Source organism: Bufo bufo, chromosome 1, assembly GCF_905171765.1.
Source record: "Bufo bufo chromosome 1, aBufBuf1.1, whole genome shotgun sequence".
Lineage (NCBI taxonomy): Eukaryota > Metazoa > Chordata > Amphibia > Anura > Bufonidae > Bufo > Bufo bufo.
In genome coordinates this window covers 589,973,538-589,997,394 of record NC_053389.1, presented here as the reverse complement: position 1 = coordinate 589,997,394, position 23,857 = coordinate 589,973,538, and the positions used below count along the sequence as shown (strand labels likewise).

Below are 23,857 nucleotides of genomic sequence, written 5' to 3'. Positions count from 1 at the left end.
GTCAGGAGAAATCGAGTACTACCAGCCAAAGACAAATGCTCATTTTCTGACTCTCCTCTCACCCTTCCGAGAGTCAGATGGGAATTGAATCTCCCTCTTTTTTCTTTTTGCTGTTGAATGTATGGACATACTCTGATAAAATGTCCCTTCTGTCCGCAGAAAAAACACACTCCCTTCCTATTACCAGTATGCTTAAAAGCGGATCCAGGAGTAGCTCCCCCTTATTGCATGGGTTCGTCCCCAGACATAAACCCAGGAGTAGCTTCACCCAACGTGTCAGAGGAGGACGATACATCATGTGGTACGTCCTGAGAGTGGGGGCCCCTAGATCTCTCTTAGGAGTCTATCAATGCACATAGCAAGAGACATAGCAGCCTCCAGAGACATTGGTTTTTTAAAGGCCAAAGCGTCGTTGAGCCTCTCTGATAACCCTTGACAAAACTGGCTATGGAGGGCAGGATCATTCCACTCTGTATCTGTATCCCCCCTCCTAAACTCAGAGCAATAAATCTCAGCGAAATGATCACCCTGACGAAGGCCAAGCAGCTTGGTTTCGGCTAGAGAAGTCCGATCCGGATCATCAAAGCTTCGAAAAATTCATCTACTGACCCGGAGAGACTGCGATCTGGTTAGCAGAGAAAAAGCCCATGACTGTGCATCCCACTTAAGCAAGGAAATAACCACACCGACTCGCTGTTTCTCATCCCCAGATCAGTGTGGACGTAGCCTAAAATACAGTTTGCACGCCTCTCTAAACAAAATGAAATTATCACATCCCCCAGAAAATCTGTCCGGGAGAGCAATTTTAAGCTCTCCCGGAGCTCTCCTTGGCTACCACCAAGACGAACAGCCTGTGATCTCTGCTTCCACGAGATGGTCGTGCGGAGGTAAGCTACCTCCAAAGATAGCCCTTGCAACTGACCTGCCAGTGCAGCAATAGGATACATAGCTGCACGCAAACAAACAAAAAATTATGGTTTTGGCAGTTTATAATGTCACGCTTTGGTGTGGGATGGAAACCGCTTTCGGTTATGCTCCGGCTCCCCTGTGTGGCGATCGGAGGAGCCGGAGCTTGTGTGCAGCAGCCCCTGTCTTTGTGAATGACAGGAGGCTGCATAGTATTTCCTATGGAGCCCTTGCCTGTAATAAGGCTCCATAGGAAACTAGTAAAAAATTAATAGATTCCAATGCAAGTGCATTGGAGTCTATGATAATAGCAATCTAATGATTGCATGTTATAGTTCCCTATGGGAACTATAAAAAAGTTTTTTTTTTTAAATTCTAATCACCTCCCTTTTCCCAAAATAAAAATAAAAAATAAAAAAATACGATGTGCAAAAACGCGGATAAAAATATAAAAATATATTCCCCATACGGCAAAACAGTAAAACGGAAAAAGAGCGTCCAAATGGCCGATTCGCCGTTTTTGGTAGCTTCATTTTCTACATAAAAATTTAATAAAAAGTTATCGAGAAGTCAAACACACCCCAGAATGGTATCAATGAAAAGTTCAGATCGCCCCTCAAAAAATGAGCCCCCATACAGCTCCGTACACATAATTACAAAAAAGTTATAGGGGTCAAAATATGGCAACAAAAAAAGAAAACTGATTTTTTTTCCCACTTTTAATTTTTTTTATCACTATCATGACGCAATAAAAAAAACATAAAACTGTGGTGAAATTGCTTTTGTTTTGCAATTTCACCCCATTTGGAATTTTTTTTTCCTGCTTCCCACTACATCATATGCAATACTAAATGGTAGCGTAGGAAAGTACAACTTGTCCTCCAACAAAAAAAAACTCTTATGGCTATGTGAACAGAAAAATAAAAAATTATGGCTCTGTGAAGGCAGGGAACGCAAAACGAAAACGTAAAATTAAAAATAAACCCTCTGGGCCTTAAAGGGTTAAAAGTTGCTATGGCTTGTCTGTCTCTAGCTAAAGAAGACAGGAAGACGGAAGGACAGTCCTTCACACTGCATGCCTGTATTAGGCTTCAGAGTGAGGAGGTGTGTCTCTGAGTAATCCAACCTGATTGGCAGGGAGCTACTGGCTACAGCAAGTGTATATGGGAAGCGAGGGAAAACAGTTTTGGCCTCAGTGAACTGGCAGAGGAGCCATCTTGAGAATGTCCTCATATTGTAAATATTTAAACAGCCGTAACTAAGGGAAAATTTCAAGGAAAACAGTGGTATGTGAAGAAACTAAATATTGCTTTATGCATAATGCTGCTGAGGGATTCTGTCAGTATCAAATCAATTTACATTCCAGATGTGTCCTGTTTCCGACAAATCTTATCTTCATAGTTGCTGCGAAGCCAAAGAAATAATCATTTTTATTTTATGTTAATTAGCTCCTAGGTGCAAAAAGGACAATGCCGTTGCATCAGAAGCTCTGCTCCCTGTCTTATATGCTGCTCCACCACCACTAAGACTGACAGGCCAGGTAGTGAAAACATATTCACACCGAGCCCTGAAGTCTCATGCATTTGGCGCACACGGTGTACCTCATGGAGACCTCTGAGTATTCCATCCTTGTACAGGGTGTGCACCAGACGTGCTCTTGCAAAATTTCTTGGACAGGCGTATCTATGTCAATCTTAGTGGCGGTGGGGTGGGCAAGGCATAGGAGACAAGGGGCGGAGCCTCTGGGTGCAATGTCATAATTAGCATAAAATCGAAATGCTTATTTCTCTGGATTGGCAGCAGCTATGAAGATGAGACCAAGGGACATACAAAGTAGAGACCAATGCGCATCTGGAATGTAAGTTGGATTGATATTGATCTCATGACAGATTCCCTTTAAGCCTTAAGAGAGGATCAGTTACCAGATTTCACAAAACAAGCTACCTATATTATTAGATAGATGAGACTGGTGTACTTACCTTGAATATTCATGCCTGGGTGCTGAATAATGACTATACAGTATATCCTTTTTTTTTTTATTTCCCTCCTAAATTTATGTCTAGCTGGACTCTCTATTTAAAGGGGCTGTCCGGATTCAGAGCTGAACCTGGACATACTGTATCCCTGTTTTCACCCAGGCAGCCTCTCTGATATGAGCATCAAAGCATTGCATGCTCCGATGTTCTCCTTTGCACTGCGCAGAATTGCGCAGTGCAAACGCTTTTTTTTGGAAATCCGGTGACGTACCGGGCTCTCCATGAGTAAAGCTAGGCAGAGGCTTCCACCTAGCAGTGAGCCCGGTGACATCACCAGCACTAATGGGCAGGCTTTAGCCCTGTCCTATTCTGTAAAATGGCTAGGGCAGCACTAAAGCCTGCCCATCAGTGCTGGTGACATCACTGGCAACACTGCTAGGCGCATGGCCAGGGAACATCAGAGCATGGGGGCTGCATGGGTCAAAATGGAGATATGTTCGGGTTACCTCTGAACCCAGACAACTCCTTTAATAATATATGCACTTTGTATTGTGAAAACTGGTGACAGACCCTAAAAAAAAGCCATTCTTACCATGCCTGTTGTTGTAGAGCTTACATTTTCGCCAATGACCAAGCTTTCCTGTGTACTTTCCTGTGTTAGTCTGGTGTCCTTCTTGAGATCATGCTCGGAATACTCTGCCCATAATGTATAGTTTACACTCACTTCTTGTTCATCAATAAATTCTGTGGATATATCTACAGCATGATTACTTTTCTTTTTGTCTTTCTTGCCTTTCCTTGTTACCTAACAAAAATTGTGAAATACTTTATTATTTATTTTACTATCTTTAAAAGGCTTACAGTTTACATGTAAGAAATTACATTAAAAGGTTTGTGCGGAAACTAGAAATTAATGACTAGAGATAAATGATTCAATTCTACTTTATTTGAATTCCTTAAGCATTTCCCAAGATATTCTAATTTCTGAGTATCAGATACTTTTGTGATTTGCCCCACACAAATCGCTCAAAATGGTGGACACAATTTTACAGATCAGAGAAGAAGGCATCTGGCACAAAAAAGGATACTTTTTGGACCATTTTGAATTTAAAAAAATCTGACAGTGCAGCGTGTTTTTAAACAGGCTGTTTGTTACCACCAGCTACCAAGGATTTACCCATATATGTAGCTGCCACTTTAAGATTACTAATGCTGTCTTGCATTAAAGAGCTTGAAAGGGATTAGATACAGTCCTAGGAGACCTTAGAGTGTCATATGCAACTTTTCAGGGCAAATGGGGCACTTTAGATTCAAACTGAATCAAATCTGACTGCTGATTCTATGAATCAGGTCCAAAACTAAATTTGGAAAATTTGTTTATCTTTACTAATGACCTAGTGTTAAGATAGGTCCTCAATATCAGATCAGTGAGGGTCTGTCACACAGCACCCCAATAATCACCAGTTTAGCATCTGCCAATCCCAGAAACAACACAGCGGATGGTGCCAGAAGCAGACAACTCTGTCCACTTTGCAGTGCAGGGTTACTGCAGCTCAACTCCCATTCACCTGAATGATGTCTGACCCGACCCCCCCACTGGTCTGTATTTAAAACAGGACCAAATGATTGAGAATCCTTATATAAGGCCGGGCATTTTTATTAGAATTTTAGAACAAGCACGTTCCTTGGAATTGCAATTTACTGTGTGGAACACTAGGGTGCAGAACTGCAGATGGTAGTTTTAGGATGGCATTTGGGCCCTGGTAATTGCACATCTGTGGAAGAATACAAAGCTATATATACTTTTACCTTTAGGGGAACTTTTGTCTCAGTCTCTATTATTGTACTTTGGTCAGGAGAAATCCTATGGGTAATATCTTCCTCTGTTAAATTTAACCCTGTTTCAGTAGATGTTGCCGTGCTGGTGGGTTGCACAACGTTCTTCTTTATTTCACCATGATTTCCATTACTCTCCTCAGACAACGTATTTCTCAGTCTTGTGTCGGTTATTGTTTTTTCCAGGCGGCTTTTTGTCTTACTCTCTTTTCTAGATTCCTAAAAATATAACAGAATTGTATTTACTATGTATTTATTTCTTACTGTTTATATATAACACACAGTGTAAGACTAGAGTACCTAGGGCCCATCAGTAAAATTTATTTTGGGGGCCCACCATACGGATACATTCAAATATAATAAATTAGCTAACAAGTTTTTTATATGAACATAGGCTGGTTGAGGTGCTGTACATTGAATATATGTATGAAGTGCAGTAAGTCTACTGTGTTATGTGCCACTTGTGCAGGGGGTGGGAGACTAGGGGCCCACTTTGTTCAGGGGCCCACCGGTGATTCCCCTGTACCCCTGTGGGCCAGTCCGGGCCTGATTACACAACATATTGCACAGCGCCATACAGAAACATTCATCCTTCACATCAATGCTAGTCTCACACAAACTAGAGGAGGCATGGCCAGCCTGCGTTTCTCCAGCTGTTGCAAAACTACAACTCCCACCATTCCCTGTGTAGGCTGATAGCTGTAGGCTGTCTGGGCATGCTGGTAGTTGTAGTTTTGGAACAGCTGGAGAGCCTCAGGTTGGCCATCCCTGAACTAGAGTTTACCCTCACCATTGAAATGAATTGTAGTAAATATCAGTGGCCAGTAATATCATAATCATGTAGCAAAAAATGTGTGGCATTGATCATCATATTTCCAATCAACATTTAAATTTTAAAGCAGTTATGCCTCACTTTAATGCTATATTACTATAATTCAGCATGAAACTACCAGTATTTACATTTGTAATGAACTTTAAAAATTTTAATTTGGGTACAAAAATGCTCATTGTAAGATAATCTCTTTACTTCATTATAATGGCTCCCCGTAATGGCTCCCCGTACTAGGGTGGTCGCACACGGCCAGCTCCATCTTTCAACTGCTACCAGCCATATCTACTGTGACAGTTGGAAAGAGCTGCAACTGAAAGGACATGGTCCCTTAGAAAAAACACGTCTCTTAAGCTGCCAGCCTAAAGAAAATCTAGCAGAGCAATGAATCGGGAGATCTCTGGATCCATGTGAGGTACAGGGTTGGTTATAGCTTTATTTGAAAGAGATTGTCATTTACAATATGATTAGAGATGAGCAAATTTCTAAAAAATTCGATTCGGCCGGTTCACCGAATTTTCCCCAAAAATTTGATCCAAATTTATTTGCGGCGAATCGCGTTAAAAACGGGCCCAAAACTGACCAAATAACTCAAGTGTGAACTCAGCCTTACAAGTGGATGTTAGCGCCAGGTATAAAGAACCATGCAGAAGCCCAAGATCCTACTATAGCGTGATTCCACATAGATATCGACGACAGAACCTGTTTTAATAAACGCTTATACAAGTAGAGCTCCCCTGACAAAAAGACAAAATAGTGACCCAGTCATGGAGTGGGGAGGGTGGGAGAACAGCTTGAGAAGTCCACAGAGTGACCCAATGACAAAGTGTTGAGGTAGCAGCAGCATCATGAGGAGACCACAGAGTGGCCCATTTACATAGCATTGAGGTGGCAGCAGCATGAGGAAGACACAGAGTGGCCCAGTGACATAGTGTTGAGTTAGCAGCAGCATGAGGAGACCACAGACTGGCAAGGTGACATAGTGTTGAAGTGGCAGCAGAAACAGCTTGAGGAGGCCACAGAGTGGCCCAGTGACATAGTGTTGATTTAGCAGCAGCATGAGTAGGCCAAGGAGTGGCAAGCTGACATAGTGTGGAGGTGGCAGCAGCATGAGGAAGCAACAAAGTGGCCCAGTGACATAGTGTTGAGTTAGCAGCAGCATGAGGAGGCCACAGACTGGCAAGGTGACATAGTGTGGAGGTGGCAGCAGCAGCATGAGGAGGCCACAGACTGGTAAGGTGACATAGTGTGGAGGTCGTATCAGCAGCAGCATGAGGAGGCCACAGAGTGGCAAGGTGACATAATGTGGAGGTGGCAGCAGCAACATGAGGAGGCCACAGAGTGGCAGGGTGACAGAGTGTGGAGGTGGTAGCTGCATAAGGACACCACAGAGTGTCCAAGAGACAGTGTTTGTGAGTTGTCAGCAGCATGAGGAGACCACAGAGTGGCAAGGTGACATAGTGTGGAGGTGGCAGCAGCATGAAGAGGCCACATAGTGACCCAGTGACATAGTCTTGATTTAGCAGCAGCATGAGGAGACCACAGAGTGGCAAGGTGACATAGTGTGGAGGTGGTAGCAGCAGCAGCATGAGGAGGCCACAGACTGGCAAGGTGACATAGTGTGGAGATGGCTGCAGCAGCAGCATGAGGAGGGCCCAGTGTGGCCCAGTGACATAGTGTTGATTTAGCAGCCGCATGAGTAAACCACTCGGTGGCAAGGTTACATAACGTAGAAGTGGCAGCAGCATGAGGTGGCCACAGAATGGCAAGGTGACATAGTGTTGAGTTAGCAGCAGCATGAGGAGGCCAGAGAGTGGCAAGGTGACATAGTGTGGAGGTAGCAGCAGCAGTAACATGAAGAGACCACAGAGTGGCACAATGACAGTGTGAAGGTGGCAGCAGCATCATGAGAAGACCTGAGTGGTGAGGTGGCAGCAGCATCAGGAGACCACAGAGTGACCCGGTGACAGAGTGGGGAGGTGGGTGGCAATAACAGTACCCGCTGACAATGGTGAGTGTTGGAGCACTTGGCATCAGATGTGTGGCGTCAGGTGAGTGGCAGCATCAAAATACTAGCTGATGCAGGTAGCCAGAAGAAACTGGTGTCTCTTGTCAAGGTTTGGGTGAGGTAGCATGGATGATCTAATCTGATGCATCAGGCATTAGTGGGTGGAAATCCTGGCTGATCCACGCCTGATTCATCTTGACAATGGTCAGTCTCTCCACATTTTGGGTGGACAGTCGAGTTCTCCTTGGGGTAACTATGGCCCCCGCCGCACTAAACACCCATTCTGATGACACACTACTGGCAGGACAGGACAGCTTTTCCAGGACAAACTGAGGCCAGTTGCTGCCACAATTTCAGTTCGGCTGCCCAGTAGTCCAGCGGATCCTCAATTTGGAGTGGCAGGGTGCTGTCCAAGTATGCCACCACCTGCTGGTTCAGGTTCTGCTCCAGGTCTAGCTGCTGCTGCTGGTGAGTAGTTAAGAAAGCTGCTCATCAGCAACTCTAGACTCAGGGGAGTACTCCTGTCCATTTGGATTATCAAGAAATTGTTTATGGCCTTTATCTGTTCATATAGTCGGTCCAACATATGAAGGGTTGTATTCCAACGGGTGGAAATGTCGCATATCAGCCTATGTTGGGGGAGGGTGTGCTTGGAGGTGTATGAGTGGCTGAAGTGCATGCAAAGTTTCCTTTTTTAGGATGTCTTGCAGTTGGGTGGAAGACTTCAGGAACCGCTTGACAACCAGATTGAACACATGCGCCATGCAGGGCGCATGGTTCAGCCCTCATTGACGCAGTGCCGACAGCAGATTCTTCCCGTTGTCAGTCTCCATGGTTCTGATTTTGAGTTGTTGCGGAGAAAGCCAGGATTAAATTTCTTGATGAAGGACATGAAGCAGTTCCTCCACTGTGTGACTCCGTTCGCCCAGGTAAACAAGGTGTAGAACAGCATGACACCGCCATGCCCTGCACATGTGGTATGCTGGAGGAGCACTGTGAATTGTCCCTGCAGTGGAGGCTGAGGACACGGTGGAGGATGAGGATGCAGAGGCGGACATTGTCGCAGGACCAACGGCGTGAGAACGTGGAGGCGGAAGCGGCGTCACCCGGCCAAGTTCCTGGTTTGGCTGGGTAGGAACCGCCTTTACCCAGTGGGCCGTAAAGGAGATATATTGTCCTTGACCGTAGTTACAGCTTCACACGTCGGCGCTGCAGTGCACTTTGGCAGACACGACAGGCTCAAGGATTGGCCCACCTTCTGTTCTACATATTTGTGCAGAAATTAATGCTTAGGACTCCTCACCTCAGCTCGGCACAAGCCATCAGTTCTCTGAAAGGTGCAGAGTCCACCACTTGGAAAGGGAGGGACTGCAGCACCAGCAACCTGGCCAGGAGCATGTTCAGCTTCTGAACCGTTGGATGAGTGCACGCATACTGTTGTCTCTTGGCGATCGCTTCTGTGATCGATTGCTGACGCAATGATTGACGAGGAGTAGGAGTGCAAGGAGTAGAAGCATCAGGACCGGAGAATGATGAGAAGGACAGACAGCTCCCTTCGGCTGAGGTGGTGGAGCCTTTACTGCCTGAAATCGGGTGCGTGCAACTGGGTGATGCAGCGGTTGCTGTGGCAGGCTGGACCACCACATTGGAGCCACGATTCTCCCAGGCCACTTTATGGTGACACTGCATATGTTGACGCAGGGCCGTGGTGCCAACATTGGCACCCTGGCCACGCTTCACCTTCTGCCCACAGATTCGGCAAATGGCCATGTTCATCTCCTCCGGTGGTTTAACACAAAACTGCCACATCGCAGAATAGGTGATTTTACCCCCAACACTCCGCTGCCTACGTGCACCCCTGTACCACTACTTTCCGGGCAGGTATGCTCCTGCGAAATGAGTGGTCTACCCGAGCATGTTTGGTTCCCGACCTCCCACTGCTGCCACACTGCTGACTCCCGGCCACGCTACCGACTTGCTGGCTCCGCCACTGCCTCTTGCGCAAACTGCCACCCTCTTATCCCGATGATGATGAAGCCCCTAATTCACTCGGCTCCTAATTGCAATCGGCTACATCATCATCGAGTACTGTCTGCACGTCACTGATGTCCTCCTCAACGGTCTCTGAGCCAGGAGCCTGACCACTCACAACACCAGCTTCCACGCCACTCTCCTCATCACTACTTGCCCGCCTACCGGAGGAAACGGCGGATGTCTCCTCCACATCTTGGCTGGGCAGTAGCTGCTGACTGTCCTCTAGTAGCTCGTCCTCGCTGTATAGTGGAGCTGACCCCACAACATATAATACTTGTATGGTTGAGGGAACAGAAAAGGACAGAGGAAGGTTGAGGACAGGTGAGGGCACAGGGCATGTTCCCGGGCCATGCCAACTAGGGGTTGTGTATGAGCAACCCACCGATTGTTGGCTGGGGGTGTCTGATGTCACTTGGGATGAAATGGATGACCGAGTCAACCATTCAAGAACCGCTGCGTTGCTGGTCAAGACACGACCGCTAGCTGACACTGGGAGCTCAGGCCTCTGGAAGTGACCCCTGCTGCCATGCCCCCTTGCCTGCGCCAGAGACATCTAATACTTTTTTTCCCCACAAATACATGCCAAAAAAGGCTTTAGAACATATAACTGCACTACTGAATGGCAAATAATATATTTTTTGGGCACTAATACATGCCAAGAAAGACTTTAGAACATATAACGGCACTACTGAATGGCAAATAATATATTTTTTGGGCACTAATACATGCCAAGAAAGACTTTAGAACATATAACGGCACTACTGAATAGCAAATAATGCTTTTTTTTGCCACATTAATACACGCCAAAACAACGGCTAATAAGCCCCTTTTTTCCCACTAATACATGCCAAAAAAGGCTTTAGAACATATAACTGCACCGCTGAACAGCAAATAATTTTTTTTTTCGCCACTAATACACCCCAAAAAGGGCTGTAATTTTCTCACTTCAAAACACAACGGCAAATAAGCCCTTTTTTACCCCACTTATACACACCAAAAAAGGCTTGAAAACTTTTATTTTGCTGAATAGAAGTTCAGGGAAAGAGCATTAGAAGTGTAGGGATGCAGAACAGGGTCCAATACGGGAGTGTACAGCCTGGGTAATAGGAGCAATCCTATTACACCTTGCTGCACAGACTGGGGATCCAAATTGCCATTATACTGCTGCTTTCAGGTTTGCAATATATGATACCTCTGTAATTCCAGCAAACCGTTCTCTTTATTGGGATGCAAGTGCTGTGTGATATAGCAATTAACAGGGTTTATTACAAGGGAATCTTTCCATGTCTTATTAGCCCTTGTGTGATGCAGTTATATGTTCTAAAGTCTTTCCTAGCACTTTCCCTAGCACCTGCTGACGTCTCTCCCTGCACTAAGTACACTGGAAAATGGCTGAATCCAAGATGACTGAGGCTATTTATAGGGCTGTGACATTACAGGGCTGGCTGGCTGCTGATTGGCTGCATGCATGGCATTGTGGGTTACCCCTCGTTCCCAGAGTTCCTTGCTCCATGTCCTAACACGTGCAGCAGCCACTTTAGGAAAAAATTTGTTCGTTACCACGAAGCGTGAGGAAATTCGGATTCTTTGCGAATCAAATTTTTCCTAAAATTCGGATTGAATTCCACTTCATCAACTTCCATTCGCTCATCTCTATATATGATGTCTGATTTTAATTTTTAATCAAGACATAACCCCTTTAATTCTATATAATTTTATAGCAGTAGTGAACAGTACATTTAGGCTGCGTTCACACGAGCGTGTCCGGATTAGTTCCGGATGCGTCCCGGTGTGTTGCGGCAAACCCGCGCGAGTAGGAATGCAATTGCAGTCAGTTTTGACTGCGATTGCGTTCCGATGTTCAGTTTTTATCGTGCGTGTGCAATGTGTTTTGCACGCGCGTGATAAAAAACCGACTGTGGTACCCAGACCCGAACTTCTTCACAGAAGTTCAGGTTTGGGTTCGGTGTTGTGTAGATGTTATTATTTTCCCTTATAACATGGTTATAAGGGAAAATAATAGCATTCTGAAAACAGAATGCTTAGTAGGTGATCAGTTAAGGGTTAAAAAAAATTAAAAAAATTAACTCACCTTCTCCTGTTGTTCGCGTAGTTCTCCCGGTCTTTAGTTCTTTAAAAGATAAACTATGGGCTAAAGGACCTTTGGTGACGTCAGATCACATGCTCCAATCACATGGTCCATCACCGCGGTGATGGACCATGTGATTGGAGCATGTGATCTTACGTCACCAAAGGTCCTTTAGCCCATAGTTCATCTTTTGAGAAGTAAAGAAGAGACCGGGACTTACGCGAACAAACGGAGAAGGTGAGTTAATTTTTTTTATTTTTTTTAACCCTCAACTGATCACTTACTATGCATTCTGTTTTCAGAATGCTATTATTTTCCCTTATAACCATGTTATAAGGGAAAATAATACAGTGAATAGACTGTCACCTAGCTACCATGCGTGAAAATCGCACAGCATCCGCACTTGCTTGCGGATGCTTGCGATTTTCACGCAACCCCATTCACTTCTATGGGGCCTGCGTTGCGTGAAAAACGCAGAATATAGAGCATGCTGCGATTTTCACGCAACGCACAAGTGACGCGTGAAAATCACCGCTCATCTGAACAGCCCCATAGAAATGAATGGGTCAGGATTCAGTGCGGGTGCAATACGTTCACCTACCGCATTGCACCCGCGCGGAATACTCGCCCGTGTGAACGCAGCCTTATAGCAGTAGTAAATATAGAAACCTTTCCAACTTTTGTGTATGTAACTTCCGTATTAGGGTACTTTCACACTTGCGGCAGAGGATTCCGGCAGGCAGATCCTGCAATCTGGACGCAAACGGATGCATTTGTGATACGGCTGTCATCCGGAAAAACGTATCCGGTATTTATTTTTTTCATAGATTTAATGGTCTGCGCATGGGCGGACGGAAAGAACGGATCCATTTTGCCAGAACACTTGGGGCCAGATGAAGCACTAATACATTTAAATGGAAATTAATGCCGGATCCGGCATTCCGGCAAGTGTTCAGGATTTTTGGCCGGAGAGAAAAATACAGCATGCTGCGGTATTTTCTCCGGCCAAAAAACGTAAGAGGGACTGAACTGATGCATCCTGATGTATACCGAACGGAATGCTCTCCATTCAGAATGCATTAGGATAAAACTGATCAGTTTTTTTCCGGTATTGAGCCCCTAGGACGGAACTCAATACCGGAAAACAAAAACGCTAGTGTGAAAGTAGCCTTAGCGTTTTAAAGTACAGTACAATTTTCTAACAAAAGTAAGCTTCACAAAATATCATTTAAAAAACAGAAAAGTTTACCTTGTCCTGTTTCCTACTAGATTGCTCAGATTGTGCAGCAGTTTGGGTTACAATGAGGAGTCTACGCCCATCTACAGTAGTAGGTATCTGAGTAGGTAATGGTAATGGGTTGCTTTCTTCTATATTAAACTGAAGACCATGCTCTTCTCTGTTTTCTTCCTGCTCCTCTGTGACCACAATTGGTATAACATTAATAGGCTGGGAATCAGTTTTTTTCTTCTTCTTTTGCTTTTTGCCATCATTTGCTTCCTAAATATAAAGTGAGTAAAATGCAATCTAATAATAATGTGAACATAGCAGAAGCTTAAGAGATCGGTTCAAGTAATACAGAGCATCAGGATATACAGTTGTGCTCATTAGTTTACATACCACAGGGAGAATTTGAAACATGTTTACTATTGTTGGAAAATATAAGTGATACTACAAACATAGTTTATTAATTGAAGAATATTAGTCAGGTAATGCTATCTATCATCACAGAATTATGTGTAATAATTATAACTAAAATCACACCAATTTCCCTGGTGTAGCATTTACATCCTCTTAAAGAGACTCTGTCACCAGGATCAACTCCATTATAGTCCATTCACACGTCCGCAATTTGGGTCCGCATTTGTTCCGCAATTTGCGGACCCATTCACTCTCAATGGGGCTGGAACGGATGCGAATCCGCATTTACAGGATTCGCATCCACATTTTCAGGATCTGCATCTGTTTTTTCAGGATCAGTTTTTTCGGGATCCGCAATTCCGTTCCTGAAAAAAATAGAACATGTCCTATTCTTGTCCGCAATTGCGGGCCAGAAAAGGCATTTTCTATTATAGTGTCTATGATTTGCGGTCCGCAAATTGCGGATCGCACATTACTGGTGTCCGTGTTTTGCGGATCCGCGAAACACTTACTGATGTGTGAATGGACGTATCAACCATTCTTCATGATAGGCCTCATCATGCTGATTAAAACAATACCTTTCTTTTGTCTGTATGATAAATAGCTACAGAGAAATATTCGTTTTTTATTCATATGCAAATTAGCAATTGGAGCACTAGGAGGTGGGGCTGAATCATCTGAGCACTGCTCTGTAACGCCCTCTGTGCTCTGCACACTGCCCCCTCCCCTTGATTGACAGGGGCTAGGCATGCTAAACATTTGGGTTGATACTATACTGTACATTCAAGTTAGCAATAAAGAGTATGTATTCATACCTGTGCCATCAAGTCATTGAGGGAAATGTATCAAGCTCTGCACTGCGTGATTATTCAAAAAAGTTGCAACACTCTCTCCAGTTTTGAAAAGTGGATAGGAGAGTGGGTGTGGCTAACTTTTTGAATTGATTTAAAGGGGTTGGTGAATTTATGTTGTGTATTTTCTAACATGTATGTAGCAAGCAAGACAATAGATGACGTATCAATCAATATACACTGCTCAAAAAAATAAAGGGAACACTTAAACAACACAATGTAACTCCAAGTCAATCACACTTCTGTGAAATCAAACTGTCCACTTAGGAAGCAACACTGAGTGACAATCAATTTCACATGCTGTTGTGCAAATGGGATAGACAACAGGTGGAAATTATAGGCAATTAGCAAGACACCCCCAATAAAGGAGTGGTTCTGCAGGTGGTGACCACAGACCACTTCTCAGTTCCTATGCTTCCTGGCTGATGTTTTGGTCACTTTCGAATGCCGGCGGTGCTTTCACTCTAGTGGTAGCATGAGACGGAGTCTACAACCCACACAAGTGGCTCAGGTAGTGCAGCTTATCCAGGATGGCACATCACTGCGAGCTGTGGCAAGAAGGTTTGCTGTGTCTGTCAGCGTAGTGTCCAGAGCATGGAGGCGCTACCAGGAGACAGGCCAGTACATCAGGAGACGTGGAGGAAGCCATAGGAGGGCAACAACCCAGCAGCAGGACCGCTACCTCCGCCTTTGTGCAAGGAGGAACAGGAGGAGCACTGCCAGAGCCCTGCAAAATGACCTCCAGCAGGCCACAAATGTGCATGTGTCTGCTCAAACGGTCAGAAACAGACTCCATGAGGGTGATATGAGGGCCCAACGTCCACAGGTGGGGGTTGTGCTTACAGCCCAACACCGTGCAGGACGTTTGGCATTTGCCAGAGAACACCAAGATTGGCAAATTCGCCACTGGCGCCCTGTGCTCTTCACAGATGAAAGCAGGTTCACACTGAGCACATGTGACAGATGTGACAAAGTCTTGAGACGCCGTGGAGAACGTTCTGCTGCCTGCAACATCCTCCAGCATGACCGGTTTGGCATTGGGTCAGTAATGGTGTGGGGTGGCATTTCTTTAGAGGGCCGCACAGCCCTCCATGTGCTCGCCAGAGGTAGCCTGACTGCCATTAGGTACAGAGATGAGATCCCCAGACCCCTTGTGAGACCATATGCTGGTGCGGTTGGCCATGGGTTCCTCCTAATGCAAGACAATGCTAGACCTCATGTGGCTCGAGTGTGTCAGCAGTTCCTGCAAGACGAAGTCATTGATGCTATGGACTGGCCCGCCCGTTCCCCAGACCTGAATCCAATTGAGCACATCTATGACATCATGTCTCGCTCTATCCACCAACGTCACGTTGCACCACAGACTGTCCAGGAGTTGGCATATGCTTTAGTCCAGGTCTGGGAGGAGATCCCTCAGGAGACCGTCCGCCACCTCATCAGGAGCATGCACAGGCGTTGTAGGGAGGTCATACAGGCACGTGGAGGCCACACACACTACTGAGCCTCATTTTGACTTGTTTTAAGGACATTACATCAAAGTTGGATCAGCCTGTAGTGTGTTTTTCCACTTTAATTTTGAGTGTGACTCCAAATCCAGACCTCCATGGGTTGAAAAATTTGATTTCCATTTTTTTATTTTTGTGTGATTTTGTTGTCAGCACATTCAACTATGTAAAGAACAAAGTGTTCCCTTTATTTTTTTGAGCAGTGTATATTAAAACTCAGTGGCCACTTAATCATTGTGCGACATTTGATAACTATAAGCCAAATTATAGCAGCACTGACTCCTGAAAAACTGACTTTAAAAAATTCTCCTAGTAATAAATCTTCCCCAATGTGCTTTACAGACAGGGGCAGACTGGGAACTTAACCCCTTCCCGACTGCAATCCATCTATATACGTGCTATTTGCACATGCCCCGTGCAGATAGCACGTGTATAGACGTCAGGCAGCTCTTTAATCCAAGCGCTGCAAAACTTCTGCCCCTGCACTGCTGCTGTCAAGGACAGCATACAGTGCAGTAATGCCAGCAAGGGTCCAATCAGAGTGGTCCCTTGCCTGCAATCGATCCGATTGGTTAGTCTGTGCAGACTAACCAATCGGATCGCGGCAGTGAAAAAATGCCTGTTCCAGGCTCTGATCAGCGCTCTGCAGATCAGAGCCTGAAATCAGGTAGTGTCCTAGTGCCCCCGATCTGTGCCCCCTTCCTGTGTGCCTCCAACCCCCCCCTGTCCCCACCTGCCCCTGATGCAGTTCCATATTCATGCAGCCTGCCCCTGATGCGGTCCGCTTCCTCCCCACCCCATACATTCATCGTGCCCCCATTTGCTCCTGCCCCTCAATGCTGGCCGTACCTTCCCCCTTCCCCTTTCCAGCACTGCCCCCTGGCCTCTGCCCCCGATGCGGTGCGGTCCCCCTGCTGTGTTTGATGGCGGCGGCTCCATTCCTGAGCCGCCTCCATCAGCAGCAAGTGTCAGCTCTATGCTGACACTCTGCTGTAACACCTTAGATGCCGCGGCATCCATGGGGTTATTAGAGGGAGGGGGCTCCCTCTCTCAACCATTGGGGCTGCTGCACTGCGATGGCAGCGCCCGATGGTTGCCATGGCAACCGGACGCTTTGCAAAGCGTCCGGTGTTGTCACCTACAGGACATCTGATAGTATTATACTTTGCAATGCAGGAGCATTGCAAAGTATAGTACAGGCATCAGCCCCACTGGATCTTCAAGATCCAAGAGGGACTTGATAAAAAAAAAAGTGAAAATAATAAAAGTAAAAAAAATTAAAAATAAAAGTTAATTAAAATTTTTTATTGCCTTTTCCTATAAAAAATGGGAATTTAAAAAAAAAAAAACATATTAGGTATCACCGCGTCCGTAACGATCGTCTTTATAAAAATATCACATGATAGACCCCATCCGATAAACACCATTAAAAAAAAACTGTGTAAAAAAGCAATTTTTGTCAACTTACATCACAAAAAGTGCAACACCAAGCGATCAAAAAGGTGTATATCAAACAAAATGGTACCAATAAAACCGTCACCTCATCCCGCAAAAAATTAGACCCTACATAAGAAAATCGCTCAAAAAATAAGAATCTATAGTTCTTAGAACATTGAGACACTAAAACATAATTTTTTTATTTCAAATATGCTATTATTGTGTTAAAGTGAAATAAATAAAAAAAAGTGTACATATTAGGTATCGCCGCATCTGTAATAACCTGCTCGAAAAAATATCACATGACCTAACCCCTCAGGTGAACACTGTAAAAAAAAAAAAAAAACAGTGCCAAAAAAGCCATTTTTGTTACCTTACATCACAAAAAGTGAAACAGCAAGCGATCAAAAAGGCTTATGACCCCCAAAATAGTACCAATCAAACCGTCACCTCATCCCGCAAAAAATGATACCCTATTTAAAGGAATCGCCCAAAAAATAAAAAAGCTATGGCTCAGACTATGGAGACACTAAAACATCATTTTTTTGGTTCATAAATGCTATTATTGTGTAAAACTTAAATAAATAAGAAAATGTATACATATTAGGTATTGCCATGTCCGTAACGATCTGCTCTATAAAACTGTCACATGATCTAACCCCTCAGATGAACGCTGTAAAAATAAATAAATACAAACTGTTCCAAAACAGCCAATTTTTTGGTCACCTTGCCCCATAAAGTGTAATAATGAATGATCAAAAAATCCTATGTACCCAAAAATAGTACTAATAAAAACCTCAACTCTTTCTGCAAAAAACAAGTTCCTGCACAAGACGATCGGCAGAAAAATAAAAACCATATGGTGTTCAGAAAATGGACACACAAAAACATAATTTCTTTTTCAAAAATGCTTTATTATGTAAAACTGAAACAAATAAACAAAGAAAGTAGACATATTTGATATCATTGCGTCCGTAACAACCTGCTTTATAAAAATAGCACATGATCTACCTTGTCAGATGAATCTCGTAAAGGGTTACCTTGTCTCACAAAAAAAGTAATATAGAGCAATTAAAAATCATATGTACCCCAAAATAGTACCAATAAAACTGGCACCTTATCCCCTAGTTTCCAAAATAGGGTCACTTTTTGGGAGTTTCTACTGTATGGGTGCATCAGGGGGGCTTTAAATGGGACATGGCATCTAAAACCAGTCCGGCAAAATCTGCCTTCCAAAAACCATACGGCGCTCCTTTTCTTCTGCACCCTGCCGTGCGCCCTTACATCAGTTTACGACCACATGTGGGGTGTTTCTGTAAACCACGGAATCAGGGTAATAAATATTGAGTTTTGTTTGGCTGTTAACCCTCAATGTGTTAAAGAAAAAAAATGTAATAAAATTGAAAATTTGCCCAAAAAGTGAAATTTTGAAATGTCATATCCTTTTTCCTTTAATTCTTGTGGAACACCTAAAGGGTTAACAAAGTTTGTGAAATCAGTTTTGAGTAACTTGAGGGGTGTAGTTTCTACAATGGGGTCATTTATGGGGGGTTTCCACTTTGTAAGCCCCACAAAGTGACTTCAGACCTGAACTGGTCCTTAAAAGGTGGGTTTGGGAAATTTTCTTAAAAATTTTAAGAATTGCTTCTAAACTTCTAAGCCTTCTAACGTCCTAAAAAAATTAAATGACATTTCCAAAATGATGCCAACATAAAGTATACATATGGGGAATGTTAAGAAATAAATATTTTATTAGGTATGACTTTCGGTTTTAGAAGCAGAGAAATAGAAATTTAGAAAATTGTGAATTTTTCAAAATTTTTGGTAAATTTGGGATTTTTTCATAAATAAAGGTGAAATATATTGACTCAAAATTTATGACTATCATGAATTACAATGTGTTCCAAAGCTATTACCACATAAAGTGACGTATGTCAGATTTGTATATTTTGACCTGGACACTGGGGCATCAATGACCCTTGGTCATGAAAGGGTTAAAGTAGCCCTAGGGGGGAAAAAAAAACTAAAAGTGACTCCATGTTGTAGGTGGTACAAAATTTGCAGAAGACATGGCCAATATAAGTAGTCAGGGCCAACATAAGTAGGAGGGGCCTGCAATTCTGTAGTGAGGCACAAAATGCTGCCCCAGCAGAACCAAATATAAAGTGTTGCACAAAATATTGCTGCCCCCGCAGCAGCATTCAACTCTATCACCGTCCTGAGGATAGCAATACAGTTGAATGCAGGAGGGCATTTTTTTCAGCCAGGTGTATAAGTACCAGATGCTCCTAGCATTAAGTAATGCTGAGGTAACAGTCTGTTATGTACCGGACCGGCAGCCATGAGGAGGGCTTGGGCAGCCCGCTGGGCATCAGCCCACGGGTAGGTTTCCCTGTAAAGTCTATGGCTAGTCCTGTTTAAAGATTCTGGCTGGGGTAATTTCTATTTTCGCAAGAGTGGCATATGGTTGTTTTCAGTATAAATCAGGTAAATATTAACCATATAGTTATGATTCAAACTATTAAAACAGTATTAAAAAAAATCTATGGTCTTGAAAGGAGTAGGCACTGTATTTTAATACCTAACCAGAAGATGTGCTTTGTTACTTTAAGCTTTACCTGTGTTTGTATATCAGTACCGCCGACTGTTAAGGTGTCTTCCGGAATTGTGCTCAAATTTAAATCCTCATCTTCTGTTTCATTTGAAATTTCATGTATTGCAGCACCCTGCAATGTAAAATAAATTTTATGACAAACTTGAGACCTGTGAAGTGGCCATAGGCTTTGCTGTTACTGAGGATACATTGGATTCATACACCTTCCCAACATCTGGTGTACATGTCTGTACAGCAGACAATCTCTGCAGACAACTCTGATCATGGATATTTAACTCCAGAATTGTGACCACAGTATTGAGTGTTATTGCAGCGTCTGATGCCCAAACTATTAAAATAAGAGTATTTACTCCCTATAATAAACATCAGAAAAAAATCAAAATGGCCGAACTGCCATTTTTGGTAACTTCATTCCTCGAAAAAATGAACAAAATGTTATAATTAAAAACTACAGATTGCTGTGAAAAAAGAGCTCTGTAGACACAAATATAAAATGTGCAGTGTAGAAAAACTATTTTTATTAAAATTTTCATTTTTTTTCTCAAGCATTATAGAGGCCTGTGGCTTGCCATCACAGAAAGCGGCATGGAACAGTATTTCAGGTATTTCATATTTTTGTTTTCTTTGTCAACATTGCGTAATAAACTACTGGGATGCTATAAGGGCCAGAGGCTTTACAACTACTGGGGTGCTTTAGGGAAAATGTTTTTTTCAAATACTAGGTGGGGAAGGGGTTATAGGGGCCAAGGACTTTACAACTACTGGGGCACTATAGGGGCCAGGGGCTTCACAACTAATGGAGTGCTATAGGGGTCAGGAGCTTTACAACTACTAGGGCGCTATAGGGGTTAGGGGCTATACACCTACTAGGGTGTTATAGGGGTCAGGGGTTCTACAACTAAAGGGGCGCTATAGGAGTCAGGGACTTTGTAATACTGGGGAGCTATAGGGGTCATGGGCTTTATGACTACTGAGGCACTACAAGGGCTGGGCCATTTTAACTACTGGGGGCACTATAAGGGCATTCAACTACTAGGGTCACTATAGGGGTATTTAACTACTGGGGACACTACAGGGGGAACTTTAACCCTTTCACCCCCGGAGGTTTTTTGCGTTTTCGTTTTGCACTCCCTGACTTCCCAGAGCCATAACTTTTTTATTTGTCTGTTCACATAGACATTTGGGGGCTTGTTTTTTGTGGGACAAGTTGCAAGTTGTACTGTCCAAAGCCACCATTTAATATTGCATATGATGTAGTGGGAAGCGGGAAATATTGGGTGAAATTGTAAAAAAAAGAATTCCAACACAGTTTTACAGGTTTTTTATTTACGACGTTCGATTTGCGATGAAACTGACCAGTTACTTTTATTCTACAGATCAGTACGAATCTGGCGATACCTTATATGTATAGTTTTTCTTGCTGTTTGATAGTGATAAAAAAATTAAAAAGTGGGAAAAAATCTGTTGTATTTTTTTGTCGCCACATTTTGACACCATAACTTTTTTGTAATTATGTGTATGGAGCTTCATGGGGGCTAATTTTTTCGGGGTGATCTGAACTTTTCATTGATACCATTTTAGGGTGTGACTTATTGATCACTTTTTAATACATTTTTTGGTAGAAAATGAAGCGACCAAAAACTGTGAATCGGCCATTTGGACTCTTTTTTCCGTTTTGCTGTTTGCCGTATGGGGAAAATATTTTAATATTTTTATACTATGGGCATTTTCGCATATCATGACACTCATATCATGATACACATTATGTGTATTTTTTTATTTTTCTTTAGTTCTTTTATTTTTATTTTGTGAAAAGGTGGGTGATTTGAATTTTTATGTTTTTTTATTAATTTATTTATTTTACCCAACTTTTTTATACAGGGTGGGCCATTTATATGGATACACCTTAATAAAATGGGAATGGTTGGTGATATTAACTTCCTGTTTGTGGCACATTAGTATTTGTGAGGGGGGAAACTTTTCAAGATGGGTGGTGACCATGGCGGCCATTTTGAAGTCGGCCATTTTGAATCCAACTTTTGTTTTTTCAATAGGAAGAGGGTCATGTGACACATCAAACTTATTGGGAATTTCACAAGAAAAACAATGGTGTGCTTGGTTTTAACGTAACTTTATTCTTTCATAAGTTATTTACAAGTTTCTGACCACTTATAAAATGTGTTCAATGTGCTGCCCATTGTGTTGGATTGTCAATGCAACCCTCTTCTCCCACTCTTCACACACTGATAGCAAAACCGCAGGAGAAATGCTAGCACAGGCTTCCAGTATCCGTAGTTTCAGGTGCTGCACATCTCGTATCATTTGAAGGCAATCGTCTATGCTGTGAAGATACGAGATGTGCAGCACCTGAAACTACGGATACTGGAAGCCTCTGCTAGCATTTCTCCTGCGGTGTTGCCATCAGTGTGTGAAGAGTGGGAGAAGAGGGTTGCATTGACAAATGGCCGACTTCAAAATGGCCGCCATGGTCACCACCCATCTTGAAAAGTTTCCCCCCTCACATATACTAATGTGCCACAAACAGGAAGTTAATATCACCAACCATTCCCATTTTATTAAGGTGTATCCATATAAATGTGGGCCATTTATATGGATTGTTATAGTTCCCATAGGGAACTATAACAATCAATCATCTGATTGCTATTATAGACTCCAATGCACTTGCATTGGAATCTATGATGATTTTACTACTTTCCTATGGAGCCCTATTCAAGGCAAGGGCTCCCTAGAAAATACTATGCAGCAGCCTCCTGTCATTCACAAAGACAGGGGCTGCTGCACATAAGCTCCGGCTTCTCCGGTCGCCACATGGGGGACCTGGAGCATAACTGAAAGCGCACGCTTTCGGTTTTTAGCGCGCTCAGATGCCGTGGTCAGAATAGACCACGACATCTGAGGGCTTAAATGTCCATGATCAGCATTACTGCCGGTTGCAGACATGAGCCGCAGGTGTCTGCTACAAGAAGCAGACGGCCACCCGCGACTATGGGGCCCGCAGTGCCATGTTCAAAGACCAGACCGATGACGTACATGTACGTCATCGGGCGTGAAGGGGTTAACTACTGTGAGCACTATAGGAGCATTTTAAATATTGGGGGGCACTACAGGGGAATTACAACAACTAGGATATTATAGGGGGCATTATAACTACAGGGGGAATTATAACTGCTAGGGCACTATAGAAGGCATTATAACTACCAGGGGGAATTATAAAGGGCTCTATAGGGGGGTTTATTAATACTAGGTACACTACAGAGGGGGGTTTATTGCTACTGGGGACACTACAGGATGCCTTATTATTACGGTGCACACTATAAAGAGGCCTTATTACTACTGGGTACACTATGGTGGGTATTATTATTGGGTACACTATGGAGGGCACTACTACAAATGGGCACTTTTAGGGAGCACTATCATCATTGTGGGAATTGTAGGGGGATATTTATTAATAATGAGGGCACTCTGGGAGTGAATTATTGCTATTGGTGGGACTTTTATATTATTATAGTTAGACTATATGTATGGCACTATTATCTCTTCAGTATAGTATTTAGGGGCATTGGGAGCACAGTGGACACAGTACAGGGTATCAGCAGGATAACAGTGTTGGGATACCAGTATAGGCAAAAGGATAGAAAAGTGAGGGACCTAAGATGTCTGTGTGGCAGACTTTGCAGAGATGAGATGTGGCTGGAAGTAGCCATCATGGCTGGATAGAGAAGAGAAAAGCGAACACCTACACCAGAGGAGATGTCACATGTGAAGCACTGGATATAATAGATATGTGGTATTTTATACTCCGGTTTGCTTGGTAGTGTTGAGTGTAATATTCATCAAGTAAAATATGTTTTTGGTGCTGGGAATGTGGTGGTGGTGGGAGTTTATTGAGGTGTAATTGGTTTGAGTATTTGGCATAGAACTTTTGATACTCTACCAACATCCCTGGTAGAAGGAACCCTCAATCTGTCTATCATATTGGCATTCCTGTGTTAGTGAGGAGTTTAGAAGAGAAACCTCTAGGGTTCTTGATACCATATAGCTTCAAAATGAGTGCACAGTGTGGGCAGGCAGCTGGGAAAGCAAGCCAGATGCTTGGCCATATAGCCAGAGGT

At 43.5% G+C, this 23,857-nt stretch overlaps 1 protein-coding gene across 1 annotated transcript in view; it reads right to left on the bottom strand.

The window, feature by feature from the left end:
• Nucleotides 1–23,857, bottom strand: part of LOC120986031 (collagen alpha-1(VII) chain-like) — a 570,823-nt gene that overhangs the window by 343,119 nt on the left and 203,847 nt on the right. Inside the window, exons 65-68 of the mRNA XM_040414311.1 lie at nucleotides 19,729–19,836; nucleotides 12,928–13,176; nucleotides 4,692–4,937; nucleotides 3,475–3,687 (exon numbers count right to left, since the gene is read on the bottom strand). Of these exons, the coding sequence (XP_040270245.1) occupies nucleotides 3,475–3,687; nucleotides 4,692–4,937; nucleotides 12,928–13,176; nucleotides 19,729–19,836 (816 nt within the window). The remainder of the gene's footprint in view (nucleotides 1–3,474; nucleotides 3,688–4,691; nucleotides 4,938–12,927; nucleotides 13,177–19,728; nucleotides 19,837–23,857) is intronic.